General features: G+C 33.9%; 1 protein-coding gene across 19 annotated transcripts in view; it reads left to right on the top strand.

Moving 5' to 3' along the window:
- Positions 1-22210, top strand: part of LOC128236034 (centaurin-gamma-1A-like) — a 70767-nt gene that overhangs the window by 12175 nt on the left and 36382 nt on the right. For 17 of the 19 annotated variants that reach the window (XM_052950838.1, XM_052950853.1, XM_052950851.1 and 14 more), the window contains exons 2-6: positions 8548-8606; positions 8974-9061; positions 11733-11818; positions 12865-13006; positions 21889-22023. In XM_052950838.1, the coding sequence (XP_052806798.1) occupies positions 8548-8606; positions 8974-9061; positions 11733-11818; positions 12865-13006; positions 21889-22023 (510 nt within the window). Of the gene's footprint in view, positions 1-2973; positions 3550-8547; positions 8607-8973; positions 9062-11732; positions 11819-12864; positions 13007-20638; positions 20718-21888; positions 22024-22210 lie in introns of those variants that run through there. The other 2 variants (XM_052950842.1, XM_052950854.1) reach the window with 2 other exon arrangements.

The following is a 22210-nucleotide window of genomic DNA, read 5'->3' as shown; positions in this document are numbered from 1 at the left end:
GAATTTGGTTTTGTTGGAAGTTTTTTAAATGATTGCATATGTCTGGTAATCGTCAGGACTCAAACCCATTTACATATTAATTTTTATTAATATGATTCCTACTGGTGATCTCATTAGTGGAGGAATGAGGAATGAGTGTAGACACTAGATGATATTTAACTAATAAGGCAAAAGGATGCCATTTTTCGATTCTCACCGTCGTTTTTTTTCCCATTATAATGTTTGTTTTTTTCTAACCGCCTGGGGACAATATTATTTAAATGAAAAATGATTATCTTAAAGATTCTGACCTGAAAATGAACTGAATGATTGTGTGTAAAAGTGGTTTAATTATGTTTGCATCTGAAATCCATTAACAGAAATAAACATCTAAAAAACTGCACCTTTGGGGTAGGTGGAGGGGGCAAACATGATAGGACATAGAGGACACTAGATACAACATGATGTGGTTGTATAAAAGTGAGAGAAAAAAACACCCCATCTTATCCAGAGCCTAAAACTGGTAATGGCTGATAAGGTTTCTAAAAAAAAAGAACAAAGTAACGGGATAGGGTTTGGTTAAGGAAGAAAATGTAACAAGTGTTTGGTAGGTAAAAAATCCAGGTATTGCACTATGTTTTTAGGCAATCTAAAATTCCCGTGTGATTTGGGATGATTACTTTCAGATAGAGTGAAGTTGAAATTTTGATGTCTTCTTCAGGGTTCTTGAGTTGAATGGCTTCAGGCTGATGCGAAATTGAAAATAATGAGTTTTACTAACTTTTTGTGATATTAAGAATCCTTGTTTTAGAATCGGTCTTCAGTTTGGAATTTCATTTTGATTTTGTGTGTTAGTGCAACAGGATTTTTGCAAGAAAATTATTTGTAGAAGTAAACAAGAATTGAAAGAATTCATAAGTAATTTTCTAATGTTATGGATAGATATCTCGGTGCAATTGTATTGCAGTGAAAATCTGAGAATTTTTCGTACAATTTTTGATTAAAACATTACAATAAATGCGTCTCAATTATTGCCATGTTTCTGGTTGTAAGCCTTCAAGGGTCTGGTTGATTTAAGCCAGCAGTGGCCAGTAGGGCATCAAAGGAAACAATTTCGTGGATTAGTTTCTGGAAATATAAACACTGAATAAAACTTAATTGGGTGGTGTTGAACATTTTTAGACCATTTTTCACTTAATAAATGTGATTTATGCAAAGATATTCTAACATGAAAATAATGACATGAATTGTTGAATGAGTGTTTTGAATCCTAGCTGAATACCAATTGAAAGAAACAACTCAAGTGTGTTATAAATAGCAGTGTTTTTTTTAAACCAATTTGAATTAGGCCAAGGCCTTTATGATTTGGAAGAATGTGTCATTTTACCTTAGATTGGGAATTCCAAATTTGCATAAAAATGAACAAGATTTCAAAAAATGAACAGAAAAGATAAAAAAAAATGTGATCATGTTTATTTCTTGAAGAATACAAGTATTCTTCCATACAGAAATCGTACCTCGGGTATTTTTTGATGAAAATATTATTTGGGGAAAAGTATCTGTTTAGCAACGGGAATGGTACCAAATGTTAGTTCTAAAATGGTCAGTAAAAAACACATTGAAGAGTCTTAGGATGAATCAATTGCTAAATGTCTTTTCATTTAACCTTTCATAGACTAAGAGACTGCACCCTGTTGACTTATTGATTCTAGAAATGAGTCAGTTTTTCCGATGGCCTTGTTTCATGTTTTGTTTTGGTCAGGTGAACTTTTTCAAAGACTGAAGGTATTGAGGTTATGGCGTTTTATTAGTCATGTTACTCATGTTACAATAATGTTAACTTTGAATGGCTGGTTCATTATTAATTATTGACCACCTAGAGCTCTCCAGCCTGACTAATTCCAAGTTCTAGAAAAATTATATTTACCTTGGAAAAAAAGTTTGATGGTAATTTGCTAAAATAAGCAAAGTGGAGCTGAACATTAAATATTTATCTGTTATTACTGACAGAGGTGAGGCTGTCAGCTTACTGAAAGATGAAATGCCATGCTCTATTTTGTTAATGATAACAACTTAGGAAAGTTGCTCTTTTTTCCCCAAAACAACTGCAGGTGCTGTTGCTCTGATTTTGTTAACTTTAAACAAATGCAAGGCCCACAACTGCTGTTGTTTCTGCTATTGGACTGAATGGATTTGGTGTTGGCATAAATTTGAAAATTTCCTATTCATGAATGTAGTGGTGCTGAAATTCCGTTAGAAGTTGTATTGATTCAATATTGATTAATGATGCTCTCTTGATGCCAAATCATTGAATGCCATTAACCTAGAAATGCTAATTTCATTTCATTAATTAAGTATAATGATATGTGCTAACATTCCTTAATGTCATTTTTTTAATGTAGGGTATGCAAAAGACACCTTAAAGGGGTTGTTGGCACTTATTCTACAAAAAGACACATTTAACATTAAAAGGATCCTTTACTTTAAATAATTGGAAGATACATTATTCTGTGGTAATTACACATTTAATTTTATTTGCAAAGAAATGAAAGTGTGCCGTATCATGGAAACCACCTTAGAGTGACAGACAATTATCTTGATTTTTGTCGATTAATGTTGTGGAATGAGAAAAAATTATTGGTGGTCATTATCAGCGATGTTTTGTTGGGATCATAAGATAACAGGTGCAGTTATTGATTGAACATGTCCACAACCAACAAACTCTATGTGGAATCAAGTGCTTTGAAGAAGTCCTTGAAAACATTACTGGTATATCGGGTACATTACTGTTAAATCGGGAACATTTAACTGTTAAATTGGGAACATAACTGTTAAATCAGGAACATAATGGTTGAATCGGGAACATTACTGGAACATTATTGTTAGATCAGGAGCATTACTGTTAAATTGATATTATAACTGTTAAATGAAAAACATTACAGGGACATTACTTTTAAATCGGCAGCAGAGCTATTATAGTAGGAACATTGCTATTAAATCGGGAGTCTGTTAAATCGGAAACTATCTGTTAAATCGAGAACATTAATCTTGTTCCTGGTTTTCTGTTGGTTATTGAACAAAAAAGTAAAACAAGTTGAACGGCACAAATTGTGAAGAGAAATATGATGGGAATTACAGTTGCAAATATTAATTTAGTGCACGAGCGTTGTGCCAGTTATGATACTGGATAAATTGGAAGTTATTTTCTGCATCTGAATAATGATTTGAGTGATTGCATGACATAGGAAGGTGATAACAATGGGCTTCTTAAATTTTCACAATCATGAAAGTCATTAACAGTTCGGGGTATTTCCCAACCGACTGAAATGAAAACAAGATGCTCAAGTGTGACATTTCGTTGGTATTAAATTTCGTATAAATATTCTACAGGTGAAAGAATATGGTAAATATTTCACGGAGTTTAAAATATTACATGCAATTTTGAGCTGTGAGTGCATTTTGTAAAGTTAAAAATGACGCCGTTAAAAATGTTCACTACGCTGAAAAGGATGTCGTTGCCGTATCGGAGGTCAAAAAGTGACAGTCAATACTTTGGTGGCAAACGATCAAGTAAGTTTTGAAAACTAGAGTAATTCGTCTGATCCAGTTAATCGGCTAATCCAGTTTGTCTTGCTTTTTCTTGAGGTTTAGATTAGTTATGTCATTAAAAGAGTGTAAACATGTAAATTGAATTCTGTCTCCTTGCCATTAACAATATTAGGACTGTCTAGACTGTAATAGCCTGGAATAAAAGATTTTTTTCTGGAAATTAGAACTAGTCTACATATTGTTCCACCATTAATTATTAATTACACCATTAAGAAACATTTCCTTTTTTGCTTTCTTAATATTGAAATATTAGTTGAATTATGTCCATACATGCCATATCCCCCGCCATGGGGGGGAAAATCCCCCAGAATTTCGATCCATCCCCCGGTCTCCTAGCGGGAGATAAAAATCCCCCAGAATTTTTTTTTTTTTTAGATGTTTTACATCAGGCAATAATGACAAAGTGAAACCACAGTATGTGAGTGAAACTGAATTTAAAGAAACAACTCCGCAAGGGCGAAATGACTGTTTAAAAAAGGTTTGATAAATGCCAATTTAAGGAAATCTTAACAACAAGTGATCAATTAATTTGAAGTAATAATCAAAGGCAAAGAAATATTACTATTTGGGAAAAGGAAGAAATTAATAATTTTCATTCAATTTTCTTAGTGTCTGAATGTCTTTATAGCTGATAGTATTAAGCAGAATTTTTTAAAAGACTTTGGAGGAAGTTAAATTTAATTTACAGTGTATCATAAGAATATGATTAAAATCATGACATAAAATAATTATGTATAATGAAAAAGTTCGAGGTTAACATAGCAAAATATATGTGAATACATTTTTTCTTACTTGCGTCTAAAAATCTTTGAAATTTCGCCAACTTAAATTTGCTAAAAAATCCCCCTGAATACTACCAAAATCCCTCTGAATTTACAGCCTTTCAGAACAAATCCCACAGAATGGTCTTCAGAAAATATGGCATGTATGTATGTCCCTTGGTTACATAAGATGTATAATCTTACATTTGCTTGAAGTCAGTTCTTGTATATAATATACATTTAACATTGTTTTGCTACAGCTCAGACATTTCTTTTTTTGTAAACATCAAAGATAATGTTCAAAGTTAAATAAAGATTACCCAAGGACGTCTCTGAATTTTTACTTTTTAAAGACTGGTTGTTAAAATTATTTTTTTAGATAAAAGGTCCAAGTTTTTTTATACCATTTTTTAAGTTTGTTTTTGTAGAAAGCTTTTAGCTTATTTTAATTACTCTTGAGGCGGCTTCTTTGGGCAAACCCAACATTACTGATTGTCCATATGTGAAAGGCCACAAGAACTGTCTCTGACCGCTGATCGTAATCTGGACATCTTGGCAGAAAGGCTGACATTCAGTGTAGTGGTATAGGTGTCCAGCCCTCAATCAACAGGTTGTGGATTCAACATGCATCAAACATACTCAAAGCCTATGAAATGTTCACAAGTACTGGTTTTAATCCAGAAAATGTACACACAGAAAATCAGCTTTTATATGTCAAAATTGAGCTGACAATAAAGTTTTTTTGTAAGGGTTGTAGTTACTTTCTCAGCATTATTTTCTGCTGGAAGTGCCTATTTTCCTGGATAATTCATTGATGGATGGTGATGCTCTAGGCTTTGGGTCAGTTTCACATTAATTGGAGCAAATTAGCATAAATGAGAGGATGGTTTTTAGAGGTAGATGGTCCTGGAGGATAGTGATATGAATTCTTTAATTGCAAAAGCATGTTGAGTTATTTCCTCATCCTGTATTGATCTGCCATGTCCTAGATTCATAGGAAGTAGTTAATTATAGCCAATACTTTAAGAAAAGATTAGAATTAATCATATTGATGCACAGCACATCCTAGAAATAAATATCATGATGCAGAATTAATGCCACAAAAAAAAAAAATAGACAGAAAAATTTATTCAGATGTTTAAACGTCTTTTGGTTTGGCTTTAGAAAGAAGCTTAGGTGTTGTCTTAGCCTTGGTGCTTTTGTTGTAGATTTTAGGGCTTTTGTGTCATCGTTGTGTAAAACATTAACACTGGCCAAACTCAGAAACATTCAAAATATTCAAATGAAACTTAGTTTGCATGTTGCCAGAGACAATGCACAGATATAAAGACCCATGACTTTGGCTTCCATCAAATTGTTGAGTTACTCCCCTTTTTAGACTGTAAAATAACAAACGAGCTTTGGCATTTGTTTGGCGGTGCTCTGGTTTACATATCATGGTAAATGGAGACTTAGATGAAACCTCATTTATGAAATGTCAGGGGCCTATTGATTTCTCCCGCCTGTATTGTGCAATATCTGCAGATTGTCTGGCTTCTGTGGGGAGGTAATCCAATATAGAACAAATCTCCCTGATCACTCCCTATATAAGGATAATGAATATTATACCAGGAACTGTTTTTCTTGTAAAACTTGGTAAGCTAGCCTTTGTATCAAATGCAACGACTGAAATGAAAGCTGAACCTTTTTCTTGCAGTTAATGTTTTACTGTATAAATTAACACATTAAAACATGTAATTCAAGTAGGTCTTCTGATCTGTGCTGAAGGCAAGAGATGATAGTGAGTAAAAGTATCTTGTAATAACATGGGTGAAAATTTGCAACTTTCACCCATGTAATAAGTATCTTGTAATAAGTAGTGTGTAATAAATAGCCTGTGATAATTAGTATGTGATAAGTATCTTGTAATAAGTAGTGTGTAACAAGTAGCCTGTGATAATAAGTAATACGTAGTGTGTAACAAGTAGCCTGTGATAATAAGTAATAAGTAGTGTGTAACAAGTAGTGTGTAACAAGTAGCCTATGATAATGAGTAATAAGTAGTGTGTAACAAGTAGCCTATGATAATGAGTAATAAGTAGTGTGTAACAAGTAGTGTGTAACAAGTAGCCTATGATAATGAGTAATAAGTAGTGTGTAACAAGTAGCCTATGATAATGAGTAATAAGTAGTGTGTAACAAGTAGTGTGTAACAAGTAGCCTGTGATAATGAGTAATAAGTAGTGTGTAACAAGTAGCCTGTGATAATTAGTGTGTAATAAGTATCTTGTAATAAGTAGTGTGTAACAAGTAGTGTGTAACAAGTAGCCTGTGATAATGAGTAATAAGTAGTGTGTAATAAGTAGTGTGTAACAAGTAGCCTGTGATAATTAGTGTGTTATAAGTATCTTGTAATAAGTAGTGTGTAACAAGTAGCCTGTGATAATTAGTGTGTAATAAGTGTATTGTAATAAGTAGTGTGTAAAAGTAGCCTGTGATAATTAGTGTGTAATAAGTATTTTGTAATAAGTAGTGTGTAACAAGTAGCCTGTGATAATTAGTGTGTTATAAGTATTTTGTAATAAGTAGTGTGTAACAAGTAGCCTGTGATAATGAGTAATAAGTAGTGTGTAACAAGTAGCCTGTGATAATTAGTGTGTAATAAGTATCTTGTAATAAGTAGTGTGTAACAAGTAGTGTGTAACAAGTAGCCTGTAATATATATTAGTGTCTTGTAAAAATTTGTGTGTAATTAGTAGCCTGTAATAATTAGTGTGTAATAAGTATCTTGTAATAAGTAGTGTGTAACAAGTAGCCTGTGATAATTAGTGTGTTATAAGTATCTTGTAATAAGTAGTGTGTAATAAGTAGCCTGTGATAATTAGTGTGTTATAAGTATCTTGTAATAAGTAGTGTGTAATAAGTAGCCTGTGATAATTAGTGTGTTATAAGTATCTTGTAATAAGTAGTGTGTAATAAGTAGTGTGTAATAAGTATCTTGTAATATCTATCTTACTTATAAGACCCCTGAAGTTATCTGCATTCAACACAAATTTGTGCAAGTGACAGTGGAATTATTTCATATTGTTTATTTCTTATGTTCATTTACAACATCTTTGTTTGCTGGTTATGAGCTGTTGTAAGGCAAATATAGATTAACATTCTAGGAACAAAATATTAAGAGCAGTTAACAGTTTGACTCTGCTTTTATTAGCCTTTTTATCTACACTTTCCAAAGATTACAAAGCAGGACCTGAACTCTTTGCAATTTGCTCATCATCAAGGGGTAGCCAATCTTTATGATGGATCATGGTTGAACAAGGCTTAAAGAAACATTTAAATCCCATGTAATGATGAAAAGATAGGAAAAGTTTTTGAATGAAATACACTTGTTTTGACCTTGTTTTAATTTACAAGAAACACTTTGTTAGAAGCAATTTCTCAATGAACATGTAAAGGATAGTGTCTCCATGTATTCAGTGTTTCAAGTTTCTTTTATTGTTCAGAAATACCACTTGAAGCAATTATCGACCTAATTGAATTTATGATATTCTAATAATTCATATATCCAGAAGACACTCCCAAGTAATTGACCCTATATACTTGTATATAAATTCAGATTCAGTTGTCCTTCAGTAATTACAGAGTTATAATACTTGATAGTTTGGAAGTCACTCTTTTGCATGTGAATGTTGATTTTAGTGATTTACAATGATTTTAGTAATTTCACGACATAGAAAGATGATTATATTCAAGCTTTCTAAATCTCAAAATAATGAAAGTCATTAAAAGTTGCGGATATTTTCCAAGTGACTTATCAAAAATTTGGTGCACAAGTGTATCATTTTTTTTTGGTTTTAAATTACATATGAATAATTCTACAGTTGAAACATATATAGTACATATTATACAGAGTGAGAAAATTAATTTAACATGAATTTTGAGATGTGAGTTCATTTTTAAAAGTGAAAATGATGCATTTAAAAATGTTTGCTTCGATGAAGAGGATGTCATTTCCGTATGGGAGGGTAAAAGTTGACAGTCAGTGTTCACTTGCTTGTCTAAGGTTCTTTCTCCATTTTCATTGGTTTAAATATTATGAGTTTTCAAATAACCGCGGCTCTGCATAATGTCAGTTGCCTGATCGATTCAACATTCTGAATGAAAATGAATCAGTGTAATCATTGTCAAATAAACTCACATATTTGTATATTTTCAGATTCCTTTGTCAACAGTCAAGAGTGGACTTTGAGTCGGTCCGTCCCTGACCTAAAACTGGTGAGTCTAAACGATTAAAAGAAACATTTTTAAAGTTCAGAAAATCCCTTTGTTCAACAATATTGCTGGTAGAACTTTGGTGTTGACTTTTATTTTTGGTATTGGCAACAACTGTGAAGCAGTAAATTGGTTATCCCTTCCATAACCTGTACCCCATTTAATCATTTTCATGACTTTCAAGGGCTTAAAGAAGTCATGGGCCGTATGCTGTACACAGGAACAGTATTCAAATAAAACATAGTCATAACAGTTAAATGTTAACAGAAAATAATTTTTCACTTTTTTCTTGCAACCTTCCATCATACTTTATCCTCCTGTAAGAACATTTTACCATGTTGAATATTTGACCATGTTGTCCTCGTTACAGGGTATCCTGGGCCATGTACAGAGTGGGAAGTCGGCCCTCGTCCACCGATACCTGACAGGGTCATACATGCAGGAGGAGTCACCCGAAGGTAAGAAACGCTGTCTCCACAACATAGAGACGCAGTTGTAAATTTAATTGTCATTGATGCTTTTCATAGAAAAAATGAAAGTATTGTCTTAGTAACAACAATTAACAATTATAACCCTTATTGCATAGACGTTCAAACTGTCACAACAGCAATTGATTGCTTCAACTTAAATAATCATGTGAGGGTATCAAAACATACATACACATGTGCAACATAAATAATTACATATCATAAAAACATGTGATATTGTAAAATCCCGACAGGAACAGTGAGAATTACTTTTATTCAGGTTATGTTATAATTATTCATAAGTATTAAATTAAAGATGTTCAGGTGTCACTTTTTACGTATATTGAAAATAACACAGTACCATACTTGTGATATTACCAGGAGTCATTTTGTAATAGATACAGATTAAGAATTTATAGGTATACTTTGGAACAAAAGTATTGGTGTCAGCATCGTCTGCATCTTATGTCTGAATCTTGGTCAATGTATATGTCAGAGCGACTCTTGTATGGTCGACCTTTTCATTGACAGAGTAGTCAAGGCCTTGTCATAGCCTTGCTGTTGGTATGTTTTAGTTGTAATTCAAGAACATATTGAAAAAAGTAGAAGAGTTTTTTTTATACAATCAGAATGGAATATCCCAAAGGAAATAAATGACAGGCCAGCTTTTGCATAATTCTTCATTTGCCATGACACTAGACCACTGTAAGATCTTTAGCTCGACTTTTTTTCGAAGAAAAAGGTCAAGGCAGTGTTTGACACTAAGACTTTAAGAGAAGGAGTCCACCGGACTCCTTAATTCCAAAATCAAGGAGTCCGGCATAAAAATAAGGAGTCCAGGATAATTAGAACATTTATTCAAATTTATTGACTCAATGCTCCACCTAGCCCTAAATAACAGGTTGGGACACCCGCTGCCCTTTTCTAGTACCCGGTTGCCATTTTACTACACCCTGCTGTGCCCTTTTGTTTGCCAGTCAATGTCCAGAAATGAATTATAAATGTACATACTTTTGACTCTAACTTAAAGTTAACAGCTGAGGTAACAAACTCTAAGTACCGTATTGAAAGAAGTAACATCACATTACATAAAAAGTTGAGTACTGGCCCTTGCAAGTGTCCCATAAAGGCTAATTTAATTCACATCAAAATTGTCATTTGGCTGGAGCACTGATGACTATTTATACAATGATTTCACAGAGCCTTTGGTATTTCATTTCTGAAAGGCAAACTAGAGATTTGTATTCTGAGAGCACATTTAAGTTATATTTTATTTGTTTTATTCAAATAACATGAACATGACTGAAACTATTTATCTTATAGATTCTAATATGACTTGAAAAAATTGCCATGAACTGACGATCTAGCATATAGAACCTTGGCCTCTTGTGAAGCGGCTGTGGAGCCATCAGATATAAGGGAATTGAACGGGGGCATTATCAAATACTGAATTTTGTTTAACTGGAACATTCATCTGCGCAATCAGTGCAATGAGACACTGACATGCCTTATATGTTGTGTCAATGCTAACAGACTTTGCAATATAAGCTTGGTACATGGTGACATAGTCTGTGTAGGACTGTCTTTATTTCTGAATAATGTTCAGCATCCATAAACAGAATGCACTACCTGTCAAAGATAGCTTTGTTCAGCTGAATTAACAAGCAGTCAGCTGGTGATTAACTTAATTATTTTTCCCTTTTTTGCATTTTCTTAGCTTATAATATTATCATGGCCCTTAAAAGAGTTTTGATGGCTTTCAATCGCACGTTAGAGCGCACAGTGACAAAGCTCCCTACAGTCAGGTACTCATACAGATGTCAGTTCAAACATCAGCCAAGACAATTGTTTTAACCATGCTTGCTGAATTTCCTTTCTCTATAAATTACAAACTCTTTATGATTTTTTTTTTTTTTCAGTTCTTTTATTTTCGCTGCCGGTGGCGAAATCCATTTTACCCTTGACATAAACATTGTTTACATCTAAAATCAACGAGAAATATTTTTGGTAAACACCATTTGGCGGGTTTTATCGATTTAGTTACAATATTACAAACTTTAAAAGATACATGAATACCAGTCTATGACGTCACTTACTACTTTTAAGAGCGTCTAAATGATAACGATTTGACGAGTCGCAAAATAAACATACGAGCTTTTGGATACTTTTAACCTTCGGATACGATTTGTGTACAATTGGATTTTGAAATGAAGGAGTCCGACGGACTGCCTAGACGGAAAATCCGGTAGTCCGAGCCGAATTTTAGGAGTCTCGGACTACCGGACTCCCGTTTGTGTCGAACGCTGCAAGGTATTGTGATAAATGTCTTCCAACGACACTGTCATCAAGTGCAGAAACTTAAAACTGTACCAATTACTCAATTACTGTTATAAACCAAGATATTCTAATGAAAGTTGGGACAAATGTTTTCTTGAGACAATACACACATGTAAAACAAGGCCCATAACTCTGGCTTGAATAATTGTTGAGTTATGCCCCTTGTTTCATTGCAGAAATAAAAAGAGGAGCATTGGCATTCAATATGTGGTGCTCTTGTTTTACATTTGCCATGAAACAAAACAAAGGATGTAAGATTGTTTGCCATTTTGGCCTCAATTTGACCGCCATTATACAGAACTGAAGAATGCAACTTCTATCTCAGGTGGTCGATTTAAGAAGGAGGTCATAATAGATGGTCAGAGTTATCTTCTCCTGATCCGAGACGAGGGGGGAATACCAGAGATGCAGGTATATTAGATGATGCAGATGTAATATTTGGATCATTTTAAGTTTGTCTGTTGTCTGTAGCTTTGTTACCATTGATGTTTATTTTTGGCTGTTCTCAGAGTGATGATGTGAAACATTGTACACGTTATAACATTTACAATGGGCATATTTGAAGCAAGTTCCATTACCATAGCTCCAGTACATGATGACTTATGCCTCTTTAAGGCATCTGAACATGATGTTCTTGACTAAACTAGAATTGATGCTGAACAACCCTAAACCACCCTGATATAAATATTCATATTTGATCAGAGTTTCATTTTGACCGAAAATTGGCCCCATTTTTAAATCCCCAAAGTTTTTTTCCCCACTATTTGTTACTAAAATTTCACAACTTGAAACTAAAACAAAAGTTTTTTTAAACATTTTACACGTGGTACAGATATATTTAAGTACACTGTAATTCTCTTTAAATTTGAAATCCATCATCTTAGGTGGTTTTGCTTTGTTTTGTTTTTTTGAAATATGTAAAGGTAAATTCACACAATTCTAATGGCTTAATGTAAGTGAAAAAAAACTGCTGTTTAACCAATGGAGAGATTGATTAGGCATAACCAATGTATGTGGACTAAGATTCAATGTATTCTGTATGTGGACTAAGATTCAATGTATTCTTTTGTTAAACAAATTAGGTTATATCAAGAGCAACTTTATCTGATATAGCATGATGTCAGTTGAGGCCACGTTTTCATGGATGCATTATCAGCTTCTGTAGCTCATTTTTGTAGGCATGACGGAAAAAATGCTCCAGGCAGACGCTGCAATGTTGATATTTGTGTCCACTTTCCAGTTCATTAAGTCGGCAAATGCTGTGATGTTCACATTTCAGCTCACGCAGTGGGAAGACACTTGATGTTTGTTTTTACATTTCTTTTCACACAGTAGACACATGCTGTGATATGTGTGTTCACATTCAGTTCACCCAATTAGTTGATGCTGTCATATTTGTGTTTAAAGTAAATTTAATCGAGTGAACAGACACTTTGATATTTGCATTTAAATTTCAGTTCACACAGTGGGTAGATGCCGTGATATTTGTGTTCAGCCTGGAGAATGAGGTCAGTTTCCAGTCCGTGTACCAGTACTACCTGAAAATGACCCACTTCAGAAATACTGCTGAAATCCCCCTTATACTCGTCGGTACCCAAGGTAAGCAATTTTCTCCTTCTTAGGGTCAAAAGAAATATATGTTTTTTCAAGGCAAAATTAAATCATCGTTGGGTTAGCAGAAATACCCCTTTGCAGGGATTATAAAAGAACCTTTGCAGGGATTACAAAAGTCCTCATTCTGTTAGTATATAATAAAAATTGTCCTTTTGTCACCAGGGCCTAGTTCCACAAAATGAACTTAACACATCAAGGGTTTGATTCCCCTTGTAGATGTTTGAATCTCTTCCCCAGAAGTTTGATATCTTGTAGGGATTCCATTGGTTCGACTATTCCCAGGGTTTGAAAGAACTTAAGCTGTATTAACAAGCAAGGATTTTGTTTTTATTGTATTGCTAATATTATTGTTAAACCATGTTAGGATATAGTGGCTCCAGAGACTTTATTTGAATTATTTACCTGATTAAAACAAGTTATGTGGTTGCGTTTGGTTGTTACTTTATTTGTTGTTAGTATTGACTCAAACTTGCCTTAAATCTATCATGGCGGCCATATTGAGGGCAAAAGTCCGGAGAAAAAAGGGCCTCTCTGCGGCAGGGTGCTTCACCTCCTTTGACCCCCTTTGGGGGCCTAAAACGCCCCCCTAACCAATCTCTGAAATGGTTTCAGCCCTTCAGCTGCCAGATCAATCACATCCCAGAATGTTGTTACCAAGAAACTCATTTCTTTTATTTTGCTATCATGTTTCTGTAATAAACCAGGAACAATTACATTACATACAGTGCACTTTGTGGGGAGAAAAACTCCTGTACTCTATACGGAAAACAGTGTCATCAATTATAGCAGTAAGAGATCAGGTGTTAAAAGCTAATGGGTTTTTATTCAAGAAATAAGTGAATTCTTTATTTCAGCAGATGTAACAAAACTAAGTCTTAGTAATGTACAGCGCTGATATGAATTTATGAAATCGTACCTTGTGTTTAAATTCTGTGTGCATGTTCTACGATCATATAACTCGGTCAACATTTTATTATCATGATACACTTGAGTAAATTTGTTTGATTAGGGTTGTTTTGGGCATTTAAATTCATTGATTTATCTAAATGAGTCTTAGCCTCAGTGGAAGTAAGCTATTTTTATTAGGTCTTGAAATTATCTAACGGCAAGTGGAATTCCCCATTATCGCAACTGAAATCTATCTGATAAGGAAGGGAGATAACCGCTGAAGTGTAGTAGAAACTTGAGATAAGAGTTAGCTGGCCTGCTGTGAAGTGTTGGTGCTTCTCTAGTAAATGTTTCCGCAGGTTTTTGTATTTACAGCTGTGTGGAGACGAGATAATAGCTAAGGATGGAATTGAAATTGCATGCAGTTTAATAAACCATCAAACATGCATTAACTTTTTCTGCGTTTTCAAATTTATAGTTATGTTCAGAGACGGTGGTCGAATAAGCACAAGTCTCGATGTGTCTTTGAGCAGGGCTTTTTGAAATGCTGTTATGCCAAACACTTGTATAAGGATTTGGGCTTGTTTATCCAAGTAGAATAATTCAGGCTTGTTTCAGGATATGGGCTTCTTCAACCAAGTATGAGGATTTCAGGCTTGTTAATCCAAAAAACATAACAGATGCATCGTGTATCCATTTGCAACAAGTATGATCATTGTCATTTCTTTTGATGGTCCTTTTCTGTTTTGGTAGCTGTCATGGGGTCTGTTTAAATAAACATCTTGGTTCGTCTTACTCATGAATTAAAATGATCTTAATATCATATTTTGATCTCTTTATATAAAAATATGAAGTGACCTTCTGCCAACATTGAAAATGAGCACAAAGTGGAGGAAATTAAAAAAAATCTGTTTGTATCTGTTCAGGATGTTTATGCAGATAGTAGTTTAATTAACTTCGGACTAAGATCCTTTAATGAAAATGGTCCTCTGGTTTATAAGGAAGTTTTTTCATCTTTCTTAAACACTTTTTATGGTAAACAAAGCGCACTATCAGTGGATGCCCAAAACAGATTTAAGAGCTGGTTGATAACATCTGGAGCCATAGTTGACTGTGTTGCTCACTGTCTGGGATGGTAAAATTATTCTTTCATATTATTTTATGCAAAATAATTCCCTTATAAAAATACTGCAAAAATTGGAGACAAAGGTGGATTTCACAAATTTAATATTTCTTTAATAAGACTTTAATTGTGCATCAGAGGTATTCAAGGCAAATGCAGGTATGTGATCATTAATTTTGTCAGGGATGTGATTTGTCAGCTTATTTCTCTTGATATTTTGGCTATAGGGATCAAAAAAATAAATAATATTTATAAAAAAAAAAAAAAAAAAATACTCTCGAAAAAAGTTAGCTGGTTGATTTTGGTTGTTAGTTATTTGTTGTTAGTATTGACACACCAGTTTGCTTCAAATTTGAAGTCAGTAGACTCGTCATAAAGGCTTCTACAAATCCAGTTTTGCTTCGATGTCATGGTGCCTCACCCCTTTTGACCCCCAATGGGGGCCTAAAGCGCCCCCTGAATCCAATGCTGGACTGGTTTCAGTCATACAGCTGCCAGGTCAATCATATCTCTGTTTTGTCTTATAACTTAAAATGTTCAGGCTTGTTTGGCAAGCTAATAATAAATATGTTTATAATAATGTAAAAAATAATAATATTTTGCCAAACCCTGACCGATACTGCCAATTTTGTTTGGAGAGCTTTCTCGGAAAAACTCAGATATTCATCTTGAAACTCTGACATAATTATGAAACTGCAGTTATATCTGATGAAAGCTTGAATAAAAACATGCAGATTTCTCCGGGACCTGCTTCCAGATGATAGATTTTGCAGAATGCTGTTCTCTGTCTGGGTGTTTTTCAATCTTGCTGAAATTTTAGGGTTTCGGCTGGAAAAATTCAAGTGCTAGCATAAATAAAATTGAAATGAAGTCTGAATGCATTTGGGTGTTGCCATTTTGTTGCAAAAAGACATCATATTTCAATGCATTTGGGTATTGCAATTTTGTTGCAAATAGACAACAGTGGTCGAAATTAACACAGGCCCGCAAGCCCTGTACTGGTAAAATGTCTTCAAGGCTTGCACAAATTTTAATTTCATATACCAGGGCTTGTGCAAAAATTTGATGTCAAGCAATAGTATAAGAATTTGGGCTTCTTCATCCTTAAGTCTAATTTCAACGACTCAGACAATATTGCTTTAATGCCAATGGGTGTTGCAATTTTATTGAAAAGACATCATAATAATATAAAAATGTCTTGAATTCTGAGCGTTTTCATTTTCCATGTAATAAAAGCTTACTTTAGTGACGATAGGAATGCTATCAGTTCAATACCTCTTGTGGAAATTGTGGCCACACAATAAATAAAACATTTGCTTGGCATTTCCCCACCAACATGTTTAAGGTGTGGGTAGGTAGGTTTTGTATTTAGCTCTACTGGCACAAGGCCAGAAGAGCTTTCAAATGGCGCATTGTCCGTGCTTCCATAAACAATAGCTTGTGAATGTGACAGTGTTCAGTTTTGATTGTATCTGAATCAAACTTTAAGAGTAGTAAGATATCCTTTATAGCTAGGTTCCCTTTGAAAACCACAGATTAGATCCGCCAATGTATGATGGGATTATGGCCCTTGAAATGCAAAATATTTTTCTAAGGGAGACAACTTTATACAGGGAGTTATGTATACTTGTAGTAATTTGTTCCCCTTGCCCTTAGTGAAACATGGTTCACTGAGTATTGTGCTTTGAACGTGAGCTCGATGAATTACCAAAAAGGCATGCCAGTAGAGCAAAAGCCCTCATGGGCCTCTTGTTCATATTATTGCCTAAAGAAAACTAAGAAAAATATCACCACGGGACAGGTAAAAAGCCAACTGTCTGGTCTCAGGTATTTTTTGAGTTGTTGAGAAACACCAAACAAACTTTTAATTAATCGTGGCCTAAGGTTGCAGTTTAGAAATGGATAAACTAAATATTGTTTTACTCAGGTACAAACATTATCTTCTTAAGTTACCCCGGAATGCTGACTCACCCAGTTTATTTCTAATTAATCTTGTGTATAAATGTGTTTTCTGAAAAATGATTGAAATCTCCAAAAAGTTGATAGCAAATGGTTACCGATTTATCTGTTTCCTAAACACATTTTATGATTTGAACTTGTGATAAAAAGCTGCACATGTTATGAAATATGATTTTATTAGCCTGAATTTCCTCATTTTATGTTTTCAAATATTTCTGTGTTAATGCTTTCAAGTTGTCTGTAATTTTGCTCATTACCAGAAGAGGCTGAGTTTTTGTATGGAATGTGAAGTTTTTTCCTTTGGATCTTAATTAAAACAGGTAACAGTTTTGTAGGTTATAATTAAAAAGTATTAGAAGAGGAAAATTAAAGTTATTAATGAAATTAAAAAGTTCAGATGTCATGTAAAAATGTTATAAAAAAATCTGTGTAAAAACTGGAGCAATTCAATGTTAAATGTGAAACAAAGGTACTGTTTCTGGCAGCTCGTGGTTTTTGAACTTTAGTAACGCAATTTAAAGTCCTGGGTTCCTCCAGGCTTTGCAGCATTAGTATAAAACTTGTGTGCACTGTTGTAGACTTTGCTTTACCCAGATTCATGAATTGCAATCAGCTGTTAAGCAGGAGCCAATTGTAATCGGCTGTGACAGATTAGGGTAAAAAAAATGCTGCTGTTTTAATCTGGTTCTATTGTTCCCTGGCACATTGTGATGGATCAGGTTTCAAATATTTGTTCACCCTTTTTGTTGTTGTTTTTAGGTATTTGTCATAGCCTTGGCGTCGTTGTTGTTGTTGGCATGCAAACCCTAATAAGCCTTGGCCATGACTCAAATATCATTCAAATGAAATATGGTACACTTGGACAAATTGCAGGAGACTATACACACGTAAATTTGTACTGCAAGGCCCATTACTCTTGCTTTGATTATTACATAGTTATGCCCCTTTTTATACTGAAAAACAACAGGCGAGCATTGGAGTGCGCTTCGCGGCACTCTTGTTCTAAGTTTTGGTTTTGTAATACTAGACCTTCAGACTTGCTCCTTGTGTTTGCAGTTTTGTTTGATTCCGATTTAAATGTAGTTTATCATGACAAATTAAGCCCCAAATCTATGGACCATTTTATAGTAGACATTTTGAGTTGGCTGGGAATGTGGAAAGTGCAAAAACTTTCACCAATATTGTTAATTGAGAGAAAGTTTTCACATAAAAGGCTAAATGTACCATTTCTGAAATTGCCATTTAGGGCTATTTACTGACCTGTTGAAATACTTTATTAAGTGTTGAATTGTAAGTTTATAAAACCAGTTCAAGATGCCGACAATGCAATAAAACCTTCCCTTATGTCCAGTTTGTAGTGTTTCTGACAGTGGTCAACCTGTGGCTATTATACTTTCATCTTTCAATGAAATAGTTCATATTATTCACCCATTTTTTCTGGCACATCTATTTTCAAGGTTTTAAAAAAAATGATGTTGCCAAATATCTGGTTAATGTATTGTGTTGAAATGTTGAGATAATGTAGTTTACATGATAATGAATGAGTCAGGAAGCTAGAAATGTAGTCATTATTGTAACATAAAAACCTCTTGTTTTAAAATCTTCATATTTCTTTGGAGGAAAAAATAAATGAACAAACATGTGCAAAAAATCTTCAAAATATCTTCCTGCTAATTTTCTACATGTTAAAGCTGCACTCTCACAGATTAACCGTTTCGAGTACTTTTTTTATTTTATAACTTGGAATGAGCCAATTTTTGCGTAAGTATCTGAAAACTAGTGATTTAAGACTGCTCACAAAAGATCAGTTCCAATTTTTAACATTTATGTTCGAAAATTAATGATTTATGGAGCTAAAAGCGTTACTAACGCTTTAAGAAAAATGCATAAAACATTTTTTTACAAAAGTATGAAAACCTGCGATCTGATTTTTTTGTCATCAGTCTAATATAACTGGTGTCCATGCATTTTCGCAAAAATGGGATCGTTCCAAAATAAAAAAATAAAAAAAATAAAAAAGTTCTTACAACATTTAATCTTTGAGAGTGCAGCTTTAACTTCTGTATTGGCTGGAATGCCAGTGTGTGGCCATGAGTTAGGAGTAAATTGTCTGAATCCGGGCATGGATTATTGGTAGAGCCAGGGAGGACAAACAACAGTCCATCTGGAGGCAACTGACCAGTGGCCTAACACATGGTAGAGGCATCTCTCAATTGAGTCTGGATTAGATTAATCTTCAGTTTTAGAAAGAAAAAATCATGTGGAATGAAGTTTTAGAAAGGATATAAATTGATGATTTATGATATTTTATGAAATGGGGATTTAAGTTTGGCTTTGTGATTAATACACGTTTTCTATCGAAGTGCAAAGAAAGGATTTGAAATTTTGTATATTTGAACCATTATTGGTTATCATGAACGAATCAATTTTAATAAAGGATGAGCTGTTTTAAATCAGAAGTGACAGAGTAAACATTGATGTATGTGTGTTGAACAGTGTTTTGTTGACAAAAAAAGGATCCAGGCCCCTTAAAGCTTCCTGATAAGGTTTACTTTTGGGCAGGAAATGAAGTAAGATTGAGCTAATATAAAAGGTTACAATAGGTCAAGTATTGGGATTTATCAGGAGTTTCCATGTTTTGTGGTCTGCAGGTGAGTTATGGAATACTTTACAGATTTGTGGAAAAAAAATGATATTGTAAATGGGGAAAAAGTTATGTAGTAAATGGAAAAACTAAGTTGTATAGTGAATGAGAAAAAAGTTACGTAGTGAATGGGAAAACTAAGTTGTATAGTGAATGAGAAAAAAGTTACATAGTGAATGGGAAAAAATTATATAGTGAATGCGGAATAGAAGTTAAATATTGTATGGAATTCTGTTTAAACTTCTGTTAACATTTCATTTTAAATATATTAAAAAATCTGCAGATATTTTCACATGGATATTTTTGAATCTGAGTGAATTCAAATGAAATTCATTATTAAATGAAAGGATTACTTAATTCCATTAGGCTGGGATGATAAATAACAATGTAGCTGTTACTGTTTAATAATCAGTCAAAGATGGGGGTTGTTTTTGTCCATCATCTTAGACTGATGCTACCACTTATGTTTACAACATTATAAGCATGCATTATTACAGAACCTTCAATATGTGTAAATGTGGTTATAATTGTGTATATTTTATTGAGTATTCTTGACAGTTGTGTTTTCTAATGTCAAGAACAATGCTAACATACGGTTGAAGTCTAAAAGCCAAAAAATCATTGAATACTTCATGTTATGAGAGAAGTTACCACATATTTATCTATTGCCAAGAAATCTGAGAGAGGGTACTTGTGGTTTAATGTCCCAGACCCCACAGGGAAAAGGGAGCTCTGAAGATCCCTAAATGATAAAGCAGTTACCGGCATACTTCACATGCATCCAGGCCCTCTAGTCTTTGTGTTGATAGTGGGTGGATGATGTTTAATAACTTTATTTTTTCCGATTCTGTGAATTGAGAGGTTGTTTATAAAGAGGAGAGATTTATTTTGAAAGTTTGTTCATGTGTTTGGAATTTCATAATTGACTTGACTTGATAATGGTAAAAATTTTAGTTTTTGTGTAAAAAAATAGATTGCCTAAGAAAATCTGCGAAAATCTGCAAAATTCTTAATCATAAAACTTTACTTGAAAGCTGTGACTTATATGGAGTCTTCAAACAAAGTGAAGCTGCTTGCCCTGTGTGAGTATATTGAAGTATGTGCCTCATAATGCATTGTTTTGCAAGCTTGTTTTTTTTCCAAAGATAGAAGTTAAGGTATTGTGATATCCTTGGTGTTGTTTTTGGCGCTGTCTGCGTCATCATTGTGCAAAAGCTGTGCATAACCTTGTTCATAACTAAAAATAATAATAAAAAATAAGTCTTCAAATAACATTTGATATGATCTTCAAGAAACATGCACATGTTTATCATGGCTAATAACTTTAATTATTTTTTAGTTATCCCCCTTTTTAAAAAAGCAACAACAACAAAAAACAGACGAGCATTTGAGTTGGCTCTGCGGAGCTCTTGTTTTAAGCATGGATATGTCATGCTCTTTTCAGATGAAAAAATATATAAAAAAACAGATAAGCATTGGAGTCGCTCTGCGGAGCTCTTGTTTTGTGCATGTATATGTCATGGTCTTTTCAGAGGAAAAAAAAAAATTGTAGCTTATCTTCTAAAGCTTTCGTTTTCCTTATATATCTGGGAAACTATCCCATTGATTTCCTAAGACAATATAATTAAGGAAAATGATGGTATCCAAGAAAATGTAATTCCCCTCTGTATTGCTACGATAACAATATTTGGCCTAGCTTACGGCCTGGTGACATTCTGATCCCTAGTGGACTTGATTGGAATTATGAGTTGACATTCGGACTACGTCAGATATTGTAGGAATTTGGGTTGACATGGTTTCAATGGAATTATATGGAAATTAAGATCACGTTTTATCAGGTTGTATTAGTGCACGTGCTGTGATGTTCAAAAGTATAAATTTTCTGAAATTTATTTCGATAAATGACTGTTATGTCATGTAACCGATGCTATAAAGCTTATTTCATCCATGAAAAATGGAATTAAAATTATTAAGGTTTTCCTTTGGAATTTTCAGCAGGGGTCCTTTGACCCGCATGTTTGACAAATTTGCGGTCCCTGGTAATTTTATGGGGTCCCAATATGACTAATGTTTATTTTTTATAAAACCAGGGAATGCAGATTCAGATGGAAATCTCTGTCCTGGGTGCATAGCCTGAAAATTGCATATGGTACTCAGATTTTCCATGCTACTTGATAACCGCTCATTATTTAATTAATTTTGGCACTGTTAAATGTCATAAACTCACGGACCATTTCTTTTTTCTACTTTCAGATGCTATAAGCGAGAGTAACCCTCGTGTGATAGACGATACAAGAGCGCGAAAACTGGCCAACGACTTAAAGCGGTGTTCATACTACGAAACTTGTGCCACCTACGGCCTCAACGTAGAGAGAGTCTTTCAAGATGGTAAGAAAGTGTACATTTTTAGTATGCTTGTTTAAATAAACAAAAAACAAAAATTTCCATAGCACTTGTTTCATTGTCTCCATAGTTCTGATCATTTTAAGTGTTGTGCAGTATTTTAATAGCCCTGAATCAGAAACTGTTTTAGCCCTTGCTTAGAAACTGTAACAGCCCTGCCTCAGGAACTGTC

Source organism: Mya arenaria, chromosome 5 (genome assembly GCF_026914265.1).
Source record: "Mya arenaria isolate MELC-2E11 chromosome 5, ASM2691426v1".
Lineage (NCBI taxonomy): Eukaryota > Metazoa > Mollusca > Bivalvia > Myida > Myidae > Mya > Mya arenaria.
The sequence above is the reverse complement of the archived record's forward strand: the minus strand, read 5'-3'. Positions and strand labels throughout refer to the sequence as shown.